This window comes from Opisthorchis viverrini, assembly GCF_000715545.1.
Source record: "Opisthorchis viverrini unplaced genomic scaffold opera_v5_48, whole genome shotgun sequence".
NCBI classification, from domain to species: domain Eukaryota; kingdom Metazoa; phylum Platyhelminthes; class Trematoda; order Opisthorchiida; family Opisthorchiidae; genus Opisthorchis; species Opisthorchis viverrini.
The window spans coordinates 1,372,710-1,391,502 of NW_008751704.1; the positions used below are offsets into that span (position 1 = coordinate 1,372,710).

The 18,793-nt window shown below is 41.8% G+C and overlaps 1 protein-coding gene across 1 annotated transcript; it reads right to left on the reverse strand.

The window, feature by feature from the left end:
- Nucleotides 1-353: 353 nt before the first annotated feature.
- T265_03395 (hypothetical protein) lies at nucleotides 354-12,843 on the reverse strand (the record flags this gene model as incomplete). The annotated part of the gene is made up of 3 exons (XM_009167864.1): nucleotides 354-544; nucleotides 5,563-5,611; nucleotides 12,670-12,843. 3 exons carry the CDS (start codon nucleotides 12,841-12,843, stop codon nucleotides 354-356), a joined length of 414 nt encoding a protein of 137 aa, XP_009166128.1.
- Nucleotides 12,844-18,793: the final 5,950 nt, after the last annotated feature.

Consider the following 18,793-nt stretch of genomic DNA (forward strand, 5'->3'; position numbering starts at 1 on the left):
CAGGCAGCGGTCGTAGGAAGGGCACCCTCCTCCGAACGACGGAGTTTGTGTCCAGATGTCAGTTGCAGGAGACTCGGCGAAAGCCTTTGTTATGCATGGTGAAAAGGGACCAGAAAACATCATGAGGATAGATGCCCAAAAGGATTTTGGCATCTGGGTCTTCTAAAACTAGTCCCTCTTACTGCACCATGAGAAATCGGCCCAAAAGGCATTTGTCACTCTGCGGGCGATCCGACTCACCTTCTCCCGTATTACTTGCACGGGCTTCCAAATAATCTACGGAGCGTATGTAAGACCACTCCTAGAATACGCCAACCGAGTTGTCCACTCAGGACGCACGAAAGACGTCACCCTCATTGTGCGTCACCCAGCGAGCCGCTACGAAAATGGTTGCCAGCTTCAAGTCCGTGTACTACGAGGCACTTCTGGCGACGCTTGATCTCTTTCCCCTGGAGTACCGTCGCCTCCGAGGGGTCCTGATTCTCACTTATGTTCTGTTTGAACAAAGCTTGGCAAACAGGTTTTTCACCGTTGACCCAGCAAACTAAAGGCGGAGACATAGTAAGAAGATTTTCAGGCTCTAAGAGCATGCATTCATTGGACAAATTTTTTTCTCATTTCGAGTAGTAGTTTCGTGGAATGACCTTCCTCCGACGGTTGTCCACGTTCCTTCTAGAACCCAGTTCAAAGCACTACTAGACATTAAATTTACGCTAATCCTTGCGCCGCCAAGCATACTGCCCCGTGCTGAGAACATAAAGACAAGCACTACACCATTTTTTCTCCTGTCTTTCAGGTGAACAACAGCTTCTGACCGACGAGAACAGAGCCAACCGGGGAAACTTGTGCAAATGCCTTCATCCTGTGTATCACTCCGTGAATCTCTGAATCCCTGATTAACCTACATAGAGTGACCTTGAAATATTTGCAAATACGTAATGCCTATTCGCGCGATGCCGTCGATTTTAATCACCTTGTAGAATCCGCCCACTCATTCTACAATTCGGTTTTGATTTGCTTCACATTTCAGATGAATCGTCGAATTTTTTCTGGGATTCATCGCATATCAAAGGCCCAAATGGGATTTCTGAGCTTATTAGAAATCATGCCCTCAGCTGTTGAACATTGTATGAGAACACTTGTTTTCTTGACGACCGTATCTGTTGCTTTATCACAAGGAGTTATCAATGATGAACTACAAATTAGTGTTTCGGGTACCACTGCGAGCTGTAACTTCGCCCGTACGCAGGATCTATCACAAGGTGGTACATTATTTGAAGAACTGGTATTGCGTGCCAGAAGGGTCGGCTTTGTGTCTGCCTCCAAAGATAACCAACAAACCTCCGTTATTAAACCTGGGCCAGAGGCAGTGAGCGTCACAGTTCCCGACCTGTTCCCTGGGGAAATGTATAATCTCACCTGTTCGCATAGAGTTGGTTCTAGAGAGAGGCACCATGTCGATCTTACTGCTGGCATAGGTGAGTCAGCTCAAGGCTGCTTATTTTCGCTTGGCTGTTATTCAAAACATCCTACTTCCACAAAATATACGTCATAGATACAGTTTTGTAACGTTTGTAACGTATGCGAAATCTTCGGCTTAACGGAGCGTAGAGTATACATATGTGCATCACATTATTTTAGTTACTGATGGAGTTTCCAATTCTGACTGTTTTCGTACCACACTATGTCGGTCTATAAACCAAACCGTATAGAAGTGCTGTGTCACGAAGTGTCAATAAAATACGCGGCAGTTTCCCTTTTTTAGACGTACCTTGGGTTGACACACAGGCTGTAGTAGAACTATTTCTTAAACAGCAGCTACGGATGAAAGGTTAGCCTAAAGAAGTGAAGGAACGATGAAGAAAAATGACACACAAGGAAACCAGAACTAAGTGCAGCAGGCTAACAAATGTCGTGTTGCTTGAGTATGCTTGATTTTGAATGATACATACATTCATGGATGCCTGCAGATTGATGCTATTACCACAACCTCTTAGGCAAACCCTCACCGGTCCGTCTCGTAGAAGGCAGACAAGAGTGAATATCGATGCACGTTGTGAATTAAGCTCTATCTGTCATTCTCCCGGATAATGGATGAGAATGCCTGTGGTCGTAGCAAGTACAATGCTTGAATTGCAATGTAGCTAGATGGTTGGAACCGGTTAGCTAAGAATATTGCATTGAAGAAAATAATATTGCAGGGTTTTTATTTAATGCTCGACAAGTGTGTTGGTCATGTTTTTCAGCTTATTTTCAAAATGTGATATCACAATTCCATGTGTTGCACATTTTTTTCACTCTGTCTTCCAAAAGTTTCCCAGCATCATAATCAAATAGCCTCCTTTTGTGTCGTTTGCACGAAACAGTCATTTTAGTATAAAAATTTCACTATTTTTTCTCAGGTCTAACAGCACTTTGCACTTTGGTGGTCATACATAACTTCCTTTGAGAATGTCAACTTTGTTCGACTATACAAGGAAGGAACTCGGCTTCAAAACACAGTTCTTGATTAAGCCAGCCGTGCTGATCCCACTTCCCTAGAGTTTTGAATCCACGTATGATGCACATAGCTTGTCACGTTCTTCAAGTGATTTATAGAAGGTGGTGAGGTGTGTTGCATGAATCACAATTTCGAATATTTGAGAAAAAATTTCCCAGACATTAGATTGTCGACGGCAAGAAATAGTAAGTAGATGCTAACAGCCAATGCTTTCCATTTACTTTCTGAAGAATTAACCAAGAAATAAGGGCAATCATGCTTGACAAGTGTTTGGGGGTTGCTCTTGCAGCTAAAATAATCTAAAGGGCACCTAATGTGCAACATACCAGGGCTAATGTGGGAAGAATGGGGAAAATATCAAACAAGCACGCAGAATTTACTGAGGGAAATGCACGTATCTGCGTGTAAGCGCCGCTTGCTGCATTACAGTTTCCGTTTGAGAGATAGGTTTCAGACTATATCAGATTGTAGTAATTATTCCATTACTTAACGCGAGTTGTTTGATAACGGTTTCATCTCATCGGTTCTGGAGTATAGAGAACGCAAATAAGAAAAACTTGGGGAGCGTATTGGAGGAGAAATAACCAGAGATTGTTGCAACTCAACAAGCCATCGAATACTATCAACAATCATTTTTGTTTTGCGCAGAATTCTGAAGTGAGCTTTTTGTCATTCGTGTCAGAATAATCACCAGGCCAATGAATCGACCCTACCTGGTCACTTGTCAGGGGTCGGTTTGAAAGGTACCACGAAAAGTTACGTGTAAACTGCAACTTGTTTAATGTGGGTTGACTGTTTTAGCTTCCACAACAGACGTCTCACTGAGGAGCGTAGAAGAACATTCGAGGCTAAACCACAAAGATGCTTTTAAGTTTTCAACAGAATTCCGATACAGAGAAGGCGCAACTTGTGGATGTAGCGATCGATAAAAATGCCGAAACGAATTGTATACAGTGCCACAGGACATCGTTTAGCCAGATTTTTTGGAAAGCGTTTATTGAAGATAAAGCGCGTAGAAGATCAAACATGCATACGGTGGAGCCTAATGGATGGCCCAGAAATGAAACTTGCCTATACCATAATCACATTTGAACGACTTTACAGGGCCATTATAGGAATGCATTTCTCCACGTGGAGACAACACTCTTTGGTATGTAACTGTCCACTAGTGCCTTTGCAGAAGTATCAATAAAGTTTTTGAAAATTGACGCAGGAAACAGATAAATAAAATAGTATTCAGAAGCGAAGACATAATCCAAAAGGTTGTCGACCATGTTCGCTCAACCGGAGACTTTTCTAAAGTGTTCAGGAAGAGATCAAAATTTATATCAAATATAGGAAAAAGCCAACCTTTGGTTTTGTCCGAAACACCACTGCGGTGTTTCACCAATCATGTATTTTATGACAAGCATTTGCAGAATAGTATTCTGCGATACCTTTGGGTCTGCGGCGTTTCGCAAATCACATCGACTGTAGTGATGATTCGACGTGAAACTATTCTATGCCTCTAGGAGAATTAACTGATTGAGCTTTATGGAACATTGTGTAAAAGAATTGTTTCCAGTAACATCTCACCGGAGAGGCAGGATTGCTACACAACCAGATAAAACAAAGGAGAAAGAAAGAATCTCTTAATGTTATCTGTCGCTGTTTAAACTGAAGTCAAACGGGATGTGAACACGTGCGGCGTCTCCTACACGAAAGGTATAGAATAGATGTATTATTGCCTGGATCGAGAAAAGCCGTGCCACATCTTTTTGTGACGAATCTAATTTAGTGGCAAATTAACCGTGGACACTGCCTGCTCGTGAAACAATGCCTATTCGTCCAGCTGTGGAACCAGTTAATACCTAGCTGCCATACGAGAGCGAAGGCTGGCATACTCTTAAGTTTACAAGCATAACTACGCACGCACAAAACATGTATAGTTCGATTGGCAACACCAGATTTAAAGACCATACGTTAATGTCAAAACAGAAAGTGAACGACACTTTACAATTAGTAATATGCACACTGTCCACTTCCTATTGCCTAACAACAGCTGAGCTAAATCTGAATGCAAATGTTCTTTTCCAAATTCGAACGATGCTGGACAAAGCTCATCTAAGCCAACACCTGAGTCGTGGTTTAAGGAGGAAAGACGCTACTAATTCATCAACTGAGGGATTCCCGACTCACGGACCACGGCTGAACATGCGTGTGAAATTGAAGGCAACAAATTCCAGGTACAAGGTATGAACTGTATATTGAAGAATTAAATAGAGAACTAGGTGGTCCGTTCATTAGCTGGCTATTGAAACTATTTTAGATCCAGTTTGGAGAAAAACCTGAGTTAGACACCTATTTAGCGCAAGCAGGGCACAACGGGATTTTTACCCATAAAATCCGTTTCATTAGCTTGCAGGTGATTTTCAGACCGATATTAGTTTTTTCATCTAGGTGGACGTATAAACACAAGGGTATAGAAGTATGTAAACACGGAACTCTACGCAAAACACAGCAATTACTCTGTGGGACACCATGACGGAGACTTTGTTCCTGAGGTTTTAAGCTACCATCTGTTGTTAGCGGGAACATTCATGGAGGGTTTTTTACTTTGACAGAGCACGGCCCACTCGAATAACCTTATTTTCAAAGTTGAACGATCTTTATTCACGCTTGCCATTGGACTGGTTAGCCTTGATTGCGCAATCTATGCCATATTTTCGACTGATATCTCCCCTGAAGAAGTTCACAGCAAACCAGTTTTGGGTTTTAAGCATGTTTTAGGCATGTTTATTAAGATAACAGACCGAATTTCATTCCTTCATTTTGTTATCTCTAGTTTTCTTATAGATAAAAAGAAGTTGGTTTCTATCTAAAGAGGGGACTTGGAATTAGTTGTATCCTGTAGGCAGAAGTATATTGAAGCGAACAGTTTATTGTTAAGAAGATTCTGTCTATAGCTTTGGGTGATAATCGCCAATTTTAAATTTCGCGTAATCACGACATAATTTGCAGCAGTCAATTCGTCCATGGTAATATCACATGTAAATTGCCCGCTCACTGAAATAATAACTAACCTCGATTCTCCATAGCCGAGTTCGAAAACATATTCAATATTACTGGTGTCTGCAAGTTGAGAATATTAGGACAGAATAATTACCGGAAGCTCACGGTGTCTCAGTGTCACTAACTAAACGTCTGAAGCGAAAAAAACTCTCAATAAGGTGGTTCGGTAACAGGTCATAAATTGACGTTTCCTCTTATCTAAAACGTTCCAATTACTGGGGTACCTTAAATCAATGCTTGTCTCCAGAGAAAGTTTGAATCAATGAAATATGATAAACAGACGTTTGCAAGTGCGTTATCACGAGTGTGTTATCACTAACAAGAGGTACATCAAACTGGTCCTCAAAACTTAGGACTAGAAGCCTCTATCTATGACACCAAGTAGGTTTTTGGTAATAAAAGTATTTTGGAAACCAGAATGTCACATACCAATCGTCGGAATGTACCCGCAAACCCACATTTTTAGGCCATTTCACCGCTTTGTTTACACGATGTTTGTACTCGCATACAACCTGGTCATTACTTTCGAAGGTGTATCTAGCCGTCGCCCTCACAGCGCTCAATTAGCGCAGAAAGTGATTAACTAAGGGATCACAAGTACTGACAATAGTTAACTGCCATGGTGGATTTTGAGTCTAGGACTTTGCCTTCTTAGAAATGAAGTTTTCAAGCACAACGAAATTTTCAGCTTGATACGTCGAAGAAGTAAACTAGCTGTTTGAAACATCATGCTGATCAGCATTAAAGTCCAAGTAAACGGCGTTTTCTAGCCACTAAGTCTTTACTTTGCCGACTGATCACCATGCGTCGCAAATTTGTAGACCAGTTTGGCCTCTCCGCCATCCTGGTTGTTGATTAGGTGTCTTTAAACTGAATAATATGGTATAACATTGTTGGTTTTTATCCTTTGGTTCTTTCTGTGGAGCTAATATACCTGTTCTGACGCTTGTGCACGGAATAAGGGGGATTTTTTAAAAGGGAATTTTAGTAAAATAAAAACAGTTTGCACAAAGCTACCGTATCTATCTGCTAGACAGAAACCATGTTTTTCAGCGACTAAATTTGCCTGGCGTGTTTGAAACCGAAATTTCCTTCAAAAAGGCAAACAACCTGTTTAGGCCTCGAGGCTTGATGTATTAATGCATTTTCCACTGTGTTGAGGGCGTGGCAATTCTCTCATCTTATTAGGAGCCAGATATATGTGTCATACAAGAGCGACGAAATGTTCGTGATGCTTGCACGAAGAAAGTTTTGGAGATATCTATGTCTATGTGATAGTTTGAATGCACACCTGTTTACCCGGTACTGCCGGGTATTGCTTGCCTTCACGCAACCACTGATTTCGAACAGTGTAATGAAACGCATATATCGCTCAATATGGCGGGATTTTCACTGAAAGAGCTGACAATCTGCCAGGAATTGACCTTTAAAAGAATACGAGGCACTGATATTCTTCATGGTTCGCAGTGCACCGGAAAACTCAAATCCATAAGTGGCGAGTGACTTAACAAGATAGTGTAGTTGCACTCTGAGAGTGACGGTTCGCCAGTAGAAGGTCACAAACCCACATGACTGCAGTTTTCTATCACAACCCTCCGATTTTACGAACAAGCGATATTGACCATGGTTACCGAGGAGTGGCTAGTGACACCTAGAAGTAAAATTTATTAGACTTGCTATTTTGAGGTAGACAGGACACTATGGGAAGCATGCCAGGTAGGGGTATCTTCAGCTCTCAGTATTGGGCATCCACTGTCCCATTCCGCAATTACTAGTAACGCTCTCTGGATGTAGTGCGAAATAGACCCTATAAATTGGATCAACTACAATGACATGGGTACTGTTTTTCTGTGAACCTTCAGTGCCTTACCCTACAAGGAAAAAGCCTGTCCTAGCATAAAATACGTGTTTGTTTTAACCAGTGGAACCAGGCTTGCCATGGTTTTAACAGAAGCAAATAAGTTTGCGCGATATATGGCCTTTACTTTCATCACACGCTATTAATCCACGAGGTTGAAAGCGATGAGAAGTAGGGCGTGAAAATGGGTAATACATGCACTACAAACTTGCGTGTTAGCATGTCGACTGGTTGTGTTGAGCTAAACGCGAATTTTTGTCTTCAAATCTATCGCATGACAAGCCAAAGTAGTAGCCTTCTATCTCAGATTGCGGTTTTGTCTTGTGAGCAAATATGTGGAAATTTCCCAGGTGATTTTTGATGCGCAGGCTACACATATCAGCTGTTGACTTAGGACGAACAGCTCTTGTCCCAAAAATTTTTAATCTTTCGACAGAGATATTGCTTCCCCTTCATGACAATCTGTACCTTATCAGAATGGGAATGGAGTTTTCATATTCATTTCCAACCCCGATAACAGAACAGATTCTGCCACCTACAAAAGATTACGGCCGCAATAATCCTGAACAGCATGGATTGTGCGGAACTACACAATTCTGACTTTAGAGCAACAAGGCTTCCGAAATGTGCATCCCGCAGCCTGCTGATAATCAAGTATGACTAGAACAACGTGACGACGCTGGAACAAAAATATGCATAATCACTCTGGACACCTTATGACCTTTCAGGCACATTTCCGGTCGGAAATTCAGGCACACGACATAAATTTGTTGTTCTTGAGTCGGATGGAAAAATTATCCATCCTTTGCTAGTGTGGGGCTTTTTATCTCCCTTAACACCTATTTACAGTCGTCATAAGCGTTCTGGATTTTGAGATTTGCTATGAAGCCCTCACTATTTGCCAACGGAGTAAGTCTCTTGCAGATGATCGTCTTGTCGGAAGACATTTGCACTTCTTTGACTAACATTACTGGTGCGCATAATAAATAATCATGATAAAGAACAACACCATCTTCAGTGCGCCTGATTGCGCAACTGAGAAGCCTGTTTTAACAACGTGTTCTTCTGGAGGAAAAACCCGATATTTTCACATGACATCGGGTTCAGTGTGCAAAATTATTTGTTACAAATGTTTGGCGTCTCTGGCTTCAACGTCGGTCTGTTTTAGCTATGTGATGAGGCCATTTTCTGTAAGAATTCACTTCATAGAAGAATCCTCCAGGTTTGGCAACTCTGTCTAACATATCATAACAAAATGCTTGAACCGCTTCAAAGACGATTAACCTACTTGGAATTAGTATTGAAATTTTAACCCGAAAAAAGAAACTAAAGACACTCAATGTAGTCTCCAAACGATATTGATAGCCAGGAGACAAGCTAATTTTTGACCGTAGTTTATGAGACACTCGAATAGCATATTTCTCTGAGGTCAGTAACCACAACCGGTGGCTTAGTTTGACAGGATATAGTACGAAAAAACTGTCGCCCTGATTTAAGTGTACCCCGCTCGCTCGCTCCCTCGACATCAATACTCAGGTGCAACTGTCCCTTGCATTCTGTGAATGGCCCTCAAATTTGCCGCCTTAGTTTCCTCCATGTATGTCCACAGCGATCACCGTAGCATTCTGGCGGAGGTTTCTATAAAGAGCAATCTAATATTCACGTGTTCTTCTGAACTCAGACTGCATGAAGTAAGGCACATTCGATTTCATTTTCTTCTGTACAGAACGAGCGGAGATTGAAGATAAGCTATGGGTGTCTCAAACTGGATTGTATCCTTCTGCACAGACAATCCTCACGGCTATTTTCCCACGATGTTGTTGATATCTCACAGTCCTTGCATTCTTTCTGTGCACTGCCCACTAAATTAGGCCATCCATTCGTCTAAAGAAATCACGCCAGCTGGAGATCATGTCAGTTTGCCTATGTTATCAGATAAGTACGAATGTGTTGACATTCAGCAGATATTCCAGATGAGGAAATTATATTCTAGAGTGGTGGTTGGGGTACGTAAGCGTAATTGCTCACACTTATTGAAATGCTCATAGCAGACGACTCATGCTCCAGAAGGTGAGGGAAATTTAAGCCAATAATGGTTTCATATTAATCGACCAGCCAGCAGACAGTGGACAGTGGGTGAGCAACGATGCAATGTTGACTGCCGGACAAATAAGCCTCGCTGAAAACGAAGCATGTCTCCTGCCTGATAACGCAGATTCTATAGTATATCAAACCTGAAACATACAGTATGGCGACATTTATATGGATGTACCTGGCAAGAAACAGATGAAGGGGGCGCATATGATAAAAAGTATCACGTACTACAGCGAGAATAAGGCTAACGGCATGGCGCAAGGCAAGAAACAGTCTGATGTTACCACAAGAACGCCAACGTTAGAAAAATTCACGGGGCGCAAGGCAAGAAACAGTCTGATGTTACCACAAGAACGCCAACGTTAGAAAAACTTCACGGGATTTTAACCAACTAGTACTCATTATTCCTTCTGATCAAGCAACGCATCGGTTTTCAGAACCACCACTCGTTTGAACAGGGATTCAGTTCAAATGAGCAATGTTTACGCACCAAAAAACTTGAAAATTAAGCCTAGTCAGCCGGTCTATCAGATAGTTTGACTATTGGTAGATAGTCAGCTCATCATTTAGCCAGTGGTGGTAGATTTGCCTATTAAGTCAGAATGAGCCTGAAGTTAGAATTCCACCGAATATTGGTGGAATATGTGGCAGCTGGTTTTGAAGCATTCGGATGCAACAGGGATTCCTTCACCGATGGACTGAACTCTCTGGGCCTTTGCTATAGGTCTACCCAAATAGAACATAGGTCACAGTGACGTGTTGGCTGCGCTTTAAACACTTGCAGGAGACATCTGACACAGGTCACCATAAATGGTTCTTACAAGATGATTGCCATCAGATGAGTTTACCCGGAGAGAGGATTCGTAATACATGCTCCACCAACAGACCACAGTACGGTATAGTACGATATAGTATAATATGGTATAGTGCAGCACATTATAGTGTAGTAAAGTGTTGCATTGCATTGTATGGCACAGTGTGGGGTGGCATGGTATAATACTGGGCAGGAGAGAATAGGACAAGAAAGTATGGAATAATGTAGTGTCTAGTGTATCGCCGTCAAACAAAGGGCTTTTCACGAATAATTTCATGTCTCTTGTTTACGGAGAACTCGGGTATACGCGTAAGCCTACGCAATCAACCAATGTGATGGGTTGATTATACAATAATGAAGTCTGACAAATTACATTGGTGGGGTTCATGGTTCTGAGGGTGATGCCCACGATTAGAACTGACTGTTTGTCCCATCCCACTTTGTAAGGTATCCGTGACGTTTCAGCATTTACCAGCTGTCAAAGAGCTCAGACACAGGAGTTTTATACTACTGTTTGGTTCATCTAATAAGTGGACGAACTAGGCTTTAAATTATGCATATTATACGGCCACCTAGTGACTACTATCTTATATGCCTCCTCATCTCCATGGATTGATCTTGCCTGTTTCATATGTAAGATGTATGTGTAAGCGGCGAGAAATTACCAATAATCAGCTTATATGGCTCTAAATGCTACAAAGTATACAGCATGGAAATTTTGCGATCAGAGGTTTCCGGTTGTTGAAGTTCCCTTAATCTGAGTCACATCGCTCCAAAAGTTACCAGTTTGTTGTTTGAGCGATAACCTGACCGATCAGTGCTAAGTTGAAGCCATGAAGGTCGTCACCATTTAGATATCTTTGCCAAATTTTACTACGCTTAACAACAACAGCAGCTCATATAACTTTGTGTACTTGGCTAGGATCCAACCAAAATTTCACCTTCATCCATCGACTAGAAGTAACAGGAGTTAGGACACAGAGGTTAATTAACAGGGCCTCTTTCGGTTGAAATTCAGAGAACTCACAGTACAAGTGAATCAACAAAATAAAGTCATGAAATCTGATGACCCTAATGCGACACATAACGGAAAGAAAGACGCTTTACTCGTCATTTGAGCGCCAATCAACAAACGGATCAGTGACATACGAGTTACCAAACAATAATTATTATACCTGCGTGGTGCATATCTGCAAGGGTTTTGTGTTTGGTCCTGGATGAAGGAAACTGATCGGATTGCGTCTATCTGTGGGCCACTTGCTTCTAGTATGGCTGTTTGAGGAGAACGGCCAGCGAGGAACGAATCAGTTACAGGGATATGGTCGCTCTACTACTCGATGTTGATAGTCTATGTATTTTGAAGTTTATGTCAGTGACATATCAGTCAATTCGATTAGCTCAGGCCAAATGTCTTCTCATAAGTGATTCCTAACCAAACCAGCCAGGTGATATCCTGCTTGCACACAATCTTCTTGTCACTTCCAGTGGTATTTGTACAGATAATATTTGTTTTTACACTCCATAGTCATAATTCTAAATTTCCCATCATTTTCACCTAAGATTTCTTGATCGCCATGTGAAGTACTGCCACCGACAAAAGCCTTCCGCACAGTCTGTTGTTTCCGCCACAGAGTTCGTTATTAACCTTCCTGAAAGAAGTAATCAGAAACCACCTCAATTAACTAGTTCAGTCTACTTGCAACTTTTCTGTGGTTAATCTTATCTCTTGGCCGGTCGATATCTGACCTCATGCGAAAGTGACAAAGTAAACAAGTCATCTTGATTTGATGGGATGCATTCCATATTTGAGCTGAATCACCTTTTTCATGCACCTAACATTTCAGGACAAACACACTTGGTATTGACTCTCACATACCAGTTGACTTTATGGATTATTTACGAGTAGGCGGCAAAACGACCATCCTTGCTTCAATTTGGTGTTTTGACTTTGTCGCCTTCTGCCTATGGTATTTCAGGGCTTGAGCTGCACCGTCCATTTGGCTTATTGTCTGTTATTAAAAAACCGGGACTTTAAAATGGGAACCTCATGGGAGGAAAAAATAGATTCTGCAAGTGCAAAATTTAGTGATACCATTTCTTTTGTGCAATATAAACGAGAGTGATAAATAATGCTATTTCATGGGGAACAGAAAATTTCCATCCCAATTTGGGACCACTGCAAAAAAGTGAGCATCTAATCTTTTCTGAGGGATTAGCAACTCTTTGTATACAATGCTGATGCTCGCTGTAGCTCATAAGTGACACTAATCTGGATCATCCAAGTGAGTGATCACTCTTTTCGGAGATCTCCTTCTAGGTAGATTACTGTTGAAATTCCAATCCCGTAATTACCAACGCGTTTATAGGGGTTATTTGGAACCAAGAGGAATTCTCCATCAGCGAGAGATTCACTGCTTCATAATTCAAATCATCTGATTCGCGTTTTGACTCATTTCCCAGAATTCGTTGTTCGGAAAGTTGTGGCTGTATGTTCTCAGATTCGAAGTTGGTTAGGCCAGGTTTCATGTATCGATCAGTTTTTTCTTACAGAGGATATGTGTGATCAAAATCGACGATTCGACGGTTTCCTGAATGTCTGGCTTGATTAGAGTTTTCACAGTGATAAGTTGACTAGAACATAGCGAACTCTTTGAGCGATTAAAATTGTTCGGCAGAGGTTCCAGCTTCTTTGGCGACGAGAATAAATTTGATGCACAGTAATCGCCTTGAAGAACAGATATTTGTGTGAATAGCATCGAAACAACACAACGAACTGTCTTTTCTCAAATAAGGTGTGATAGACCGTCTATTCTAATTAGTTATCTTAGACAAATTTCGTAGTCTGTACGCCTAACCTCTTGCTTTGGGCAAGATTGTTCCCGTCCTGGAGCAAAACAATAAAGGAATTGTAGTGTGGTGCACGTTTCGTCTAGTTAGGCTCGTTTGGTGAATCTGATTTCCTTTTTACTTGGGCACGGTAAGACAAGCCACCAACAGTAGCCAATATTGAACGCTTCTGGATGTTACAACCAACCACGCCAGACAATAGTCAGATTTGAGTGTTCATCATTTTTGCCGTGTTGCTGTAGGACAAGATCTCTTCTGGCGGGAATCTGAGTCATCCTCTGGTCTTGATCATCATTTTCTCACTGCTCGATGTTACCAACTCAAAACAAGGTGATTCCCAATTGCATACTGAATACCTCACTCGACGAGCGAGTCCATTGATACAATTCGTGGGGATGAAGTAATGTGCCACGCAGGACGCCAGCGATTGTGATATGCTAAATTTTGGGGTGAGACCTTAAAGGAGACACTGTGGTTTTCAACAGAGATTTCGTGTTTTGTTCCGTCCAACTTCCAAAAGAAGAACTAAAATACAATATGGGTGTAAACTGACACCGATGGCATTCACGATGTTCGTTTTTGCTCAGAATGATCGAATGAGCGTTTAGAGTTCTGAGCAATTTGAACAATTTGAGAACTGAAACACATTACCAGGATTGCTTTTAATAACCATTCGAAATCGACCCTTGTCAGTTATGCTTTAAAGCAAGGTTTTCTATAAATATAAACGGTGTTCAGCTGATGGAACTGATGTCATTTTTCTTTTTTCATGTCTTTTTAGAGAGTAGAATTCCTGGTCTTGTTCACTCCGTTTCCGAAGTAACACTGAACACTGTGACGATAACCTTCACGAATCCTCATCTTTACGTATTAAAGCTTTACTACAGAAAGTAAGTTCATCATTGTACCTGACGTTTTGTTCATCATCCATCCAGATTAAGTGTGCACTTTACATCAGGCTACTGTAATAGCCAACGTACATGGGCGACACCCAGGTGACTAGTTCGGAGGAGAGCAGGAATTGTACCGTCTCTTTTACACCTCTCGGGAAATGCATAGCGGAATCTCAGTTAACATTTCATCGATTAGATGGCAACGTCATGATTATCCAGCATTCAGTAGAACATGTGGTTGACGAGAACTTGAGGGCTGCGCTTAAATGATTAGCCCCAAGAAGGGCAAAACCGGTCGTGGGCTGTCGAGGAGTTTCAGCAACCTTGTAAGTAGTGTATTACGTCTATATAATGTATCTCGATATGTGGAATAACGTGCCAAATGAAACATAGGTTGGCCTGTGGAGCACACTTAGTCGCTTAGAGACATCATAAACGAGGGATTCAGCTGGGTTCAGGTGATTCTGCCGTCAAAGCCCAATCGGTATGCAAGTGAATGTATTTCTCTAAACTCTACTCTACTTAGCCGCACGGTTACACTAATGAAATTGGCACCTAGTTAAACCGGATTGATGGGATGCAATCAACAGTCGTCGCATTCAAGTTGAACTAAGTTCACTAGCGCTTCCAAAAAGATGTAACGTTAACCAATAGTCCTATTCGACCAGGGCCAGGTAGAATTGTGTGACTTTATTCCAGGCAGATAAGGCTTACACATGTGGCGGAATACCCATCAGAGTTGAAAAATATGTAAAGCTCATACACTTTGGATCCGTTTAATACAGTGGTCTCTAAGTGATTCTCACCGAAATTCAAACGACAGTATATCTTTAAACGAAAATTCATCACCATTCTCCATGATTGAATCCTGACTGGTGGTTCTGTGAATCATATTTCTTTTTCATTTGCGAAATATTTTGAGATTTTGGTAAAAATTTTGAATGATCAAGAACGTAACGTAAGCCGGAGAATGTAAACACGGACGTAACTGAGAACAAGACAGGTCCACAAGAGAGCGTGCTACCACTAGATCGGTCAATTGCTTTAAGAAACTTCCGTTATGTGTAGCAGACTTTGACGTGAAAAATACGTAGAAACCAACAATTGGCATGAGAATTAGTGCTGCTTGACGTCCTTAACGGAGCAGAAGGGGTTGGCACATTCAAGATACAAAAGACATGAGGCTTGAAAAAACATTGGTCGTGTAAAAAGGTCAACACCGTGTAAATGACTCATGCATGTGTAGAAAGCCCGAAAGGATTCGCAAACCCTTGTCCAAAAACTATAACCTTAGCGGACTAAGGAACTGGATACCTCGAGATGACTTGATCAGCTATTTTTGAACCAAAATGCTGATAATAGGGGCATGTAGGACTCAGGTAACAGCTAGAACACATTCATTATCACCACATTTCTGTTCCAGTTCTTGCCAAGCAGAGATTCCGTCCCCATCCGTTCATCATCATTGTTTGACTCCACCGAGCGGTCATCAGGTCAAACGTCATAAAAGAAGTTTGACAGCATCTTGAGCAGATGCTGTCAACTCCCAGCAAAAGGCCCGTCTCAGATAACCAAGACCTTTTTCAAATTCCGTTTGCTGCGTAACTCAGCAGAATTAGGTTAAGTGCTTCATACCTTCCGGCTGACTACAGTTTCCACGACAGAACATCCACCGTTCACCATGAACCCACCCCTAATTAAAGAGCTTCACAAGTTTGTGAGTAATTCACGTAACCCGGAGAGCATAATTATAAGCGATGGAATCAAAAAAGGTAAAGCGAATAAGCAGACTAAACTAAAGCAAACTAAAACCATTATGGTTTTTTGTAGTTTATTCCACGACTCAGTCACTGGATCTTCTTTAATGTTCGCGTGCATATTTTGGAATTGGAAACAAAGACTGTGATTCTAAACAGCCGCGCCAAAACCTGGGAAGTACTAGGCACTGCGTAGAAAGCACATTTTCCACACACACGCACACACACACACACACACTTCTCACTGTATCTGGATGAATGAACTCAGGAGTGTAATAATGAGTCCGGTTTGCCAATGGCTGCCGAGGTTGTGCGCCATTAGACGTAGCCAGCTATGACTAAACTAACTGAGGTAATTAACCAACATCTGAGGACGGATGACTTGGCTTAGCATCAGCGAATGTGTCAGCCTCGGTATTAAGTAGTTCTTGTGGTATTGATTCTTTGATATGACGTCAGCGGGAAAGGTGTCACTTCATCGAGCGGTTTCTGCACCTGCTGGAATTCAGTTTTGTTTGCCATTTTAAAACAGATAACTTGGTCTTGATCTGCTAGGCGAATGACAAGGAAAAGATTGTTTCACTCTCACAAGAATGACACAACTTTTCAGCTAGATGCAAGAGTGACTATTACCATTGTTGGGTTCACTTGGCACCATAAATTTTTCCTTGGCCATGTTTATCTGCATTGTGCTGAGTGGGGTGTGCATATTGGCAGTGTTAATCCATGAAACTTCTCGCCAGAAACAGGCAAAAACAAGCAGCACAGACGAACTGGGTGACTACGTTCGTGCCAACAACTTATGAACGTGGAACTGACGGAGAGCTACCAATCCAGCTGTCGGTTTGTGGCATTTCCCAAGTTCTTACATGTGAGCCTCAAGATTCTCCGCCGTGTACCATTTGGAGGTGATGCAGACGGGTCATTTGGATCATGTTGGTGATTGTTGAAAATAGTCACCACTTTGAAACCAAGCACGTTGTTTGGTCCTGTTCTGAGCTGCTGAAGTCTCAACTCACCCAGATGGATATCCGAGGTACCTAGCTGGCACCACGAGGAGGCGGTTCAGGGCGCCGAGTACCACTATCGAGAGATCGTTTTTGAGTTGATGCAGTTTAACTAGTCTCAACTAACTGAATGCAACTGTGAGATCAGGTGCTAATAAGCAACTGCTTTGAAACATAAACAATTGACAATTCAAACCTTGTAAGAATTTGTTTTCCACCATGGCAATTCGGCACTAGAGAAATCACACATTTAGGTTGATTTTTTGAGGGACTTCCTCCAGATTACAAGTGCGCTTCGTAAATGAAATTAGAATTTGTGTTGTCCACACTGAAGCACAGTTTTGTAATGATCAGAGATGCGTTCACTGGAAGTACAATATGACCGTACCTCGTTTGTTCAATGAGTGATATGCACAAAAGTTATAAGATTTCACAGCACTATACCATGGATTTGGTTGTGTTCTCCGGGGTAGTAATGCAGATCACAGTAGTTTTTAGTGTGGCACGCGCAGTGCTTAAGGTGCAGTTGAGGACAAAAGATAAATATTTCCACACGTGGGTTTATTACAAAAAGTATTTGGTCATAGTTTTGACTGAGGTGAACAGGTGTGTGTCGGTGAAGACAACTTCATGTGGCACTTAGCTGCGTGTGCACTTTGAAGATGGTAGCCCATGAAGACAAAAGTTGATCATGAGTAACTTACCGAAGCAGACGATACTCAGTCCTACTGTGTAGTACTTAACTGAAAGAAAAACATAACTGCTGGGGTGGTTAAAGCTTTGAATTCATACAAAATGCTTGGTTGAGCGATTTGGATAGTATATAACAGCTAGGACCAGATATAGTTTGGTTTTACTTCTCATTGTTTCCAAATGTGCTGTCATTCAGACAGTATGTGGGCTGTATTTGGACAGGACTTCCTTTGGCAACCGTCTCGACTTGTCAAGAGGCAAGTCACAAGCTATCTTTGTCAATGTTTAAAATGGTTGGTGCTTACTTCCTAAGGTCATTGACTGTGCCGATGAATCACATGACCACGTCAGCTGAGTTTATGCTTTAGAATGGATTAGACTGTAGTAAATCAACTAACCCACCAGACTGTACGCGCTGGCCCAAAAAAGGTGGCTGTAAGCATTATTTGGAGGTTTTCAAAAGCATCCGCGCTCAGAGTTTGTGCCCATTTAGTTAGTTGCTTTTTCAAGCTCGCTGAAACTTTTGGCTTGGAACACACTGAAAATCACTGGACAGTGCACTTTCTCATCGAATTACAGAAAACAATTTTAGTGAATTAGTCTAAGGCAAAAACACCATCCTTTCTGATATTTTCGGCAAAATCTGCATCAGTTTATCGTCTCCAGAATAACAAAACACAATCTGCAGTCTAATAATGATGCAACAAAACTGTCCGAAGTGAATGCGCATTTAATTTTTTTCACCACGATACTACTGTTTTTTTTTTCAATTTAAGCTTGCTTGGCCTTCTTTGTCCATAATGGACCTGTTAACAGAAACGTTTCTTCACAAATGAACTTCAAGCCCTTTACAGTATTCAGTTACTAATCACCAGTTAGTGATTCACTGACCTGCTTAAAATCAGTGAAAATCAGTAGTGTAGCTTGTCCACTGAAGTGCACACGATAAACGTTGATAATGGTAGAATCGTTTCCTAAAAATGTCACGATCGTTACTGTCACACCTACTTTCATGGAATCCAATTCCAAGATTTTTCAGTGTTGTTGGTGTTGTACGCCTCCTAGGATGGGGTCCCCGTGACCCCCATCTGTGCATGGCTGAAGACGTTGCAAGAAATGGCGGTTAATCGATGTCAGTGGCGTTCTTGCTGTCAGTTTCTTTCCAGATTGTCTGATTGAGCGGTCGGAGGTGTAGGCACCTCAGTATGCTTGACATAAGCCAGCACTAGGTCCCCTCCCTCACCCACTCTTACTCTGTTCTTTTCACCCTAAGGCTTTT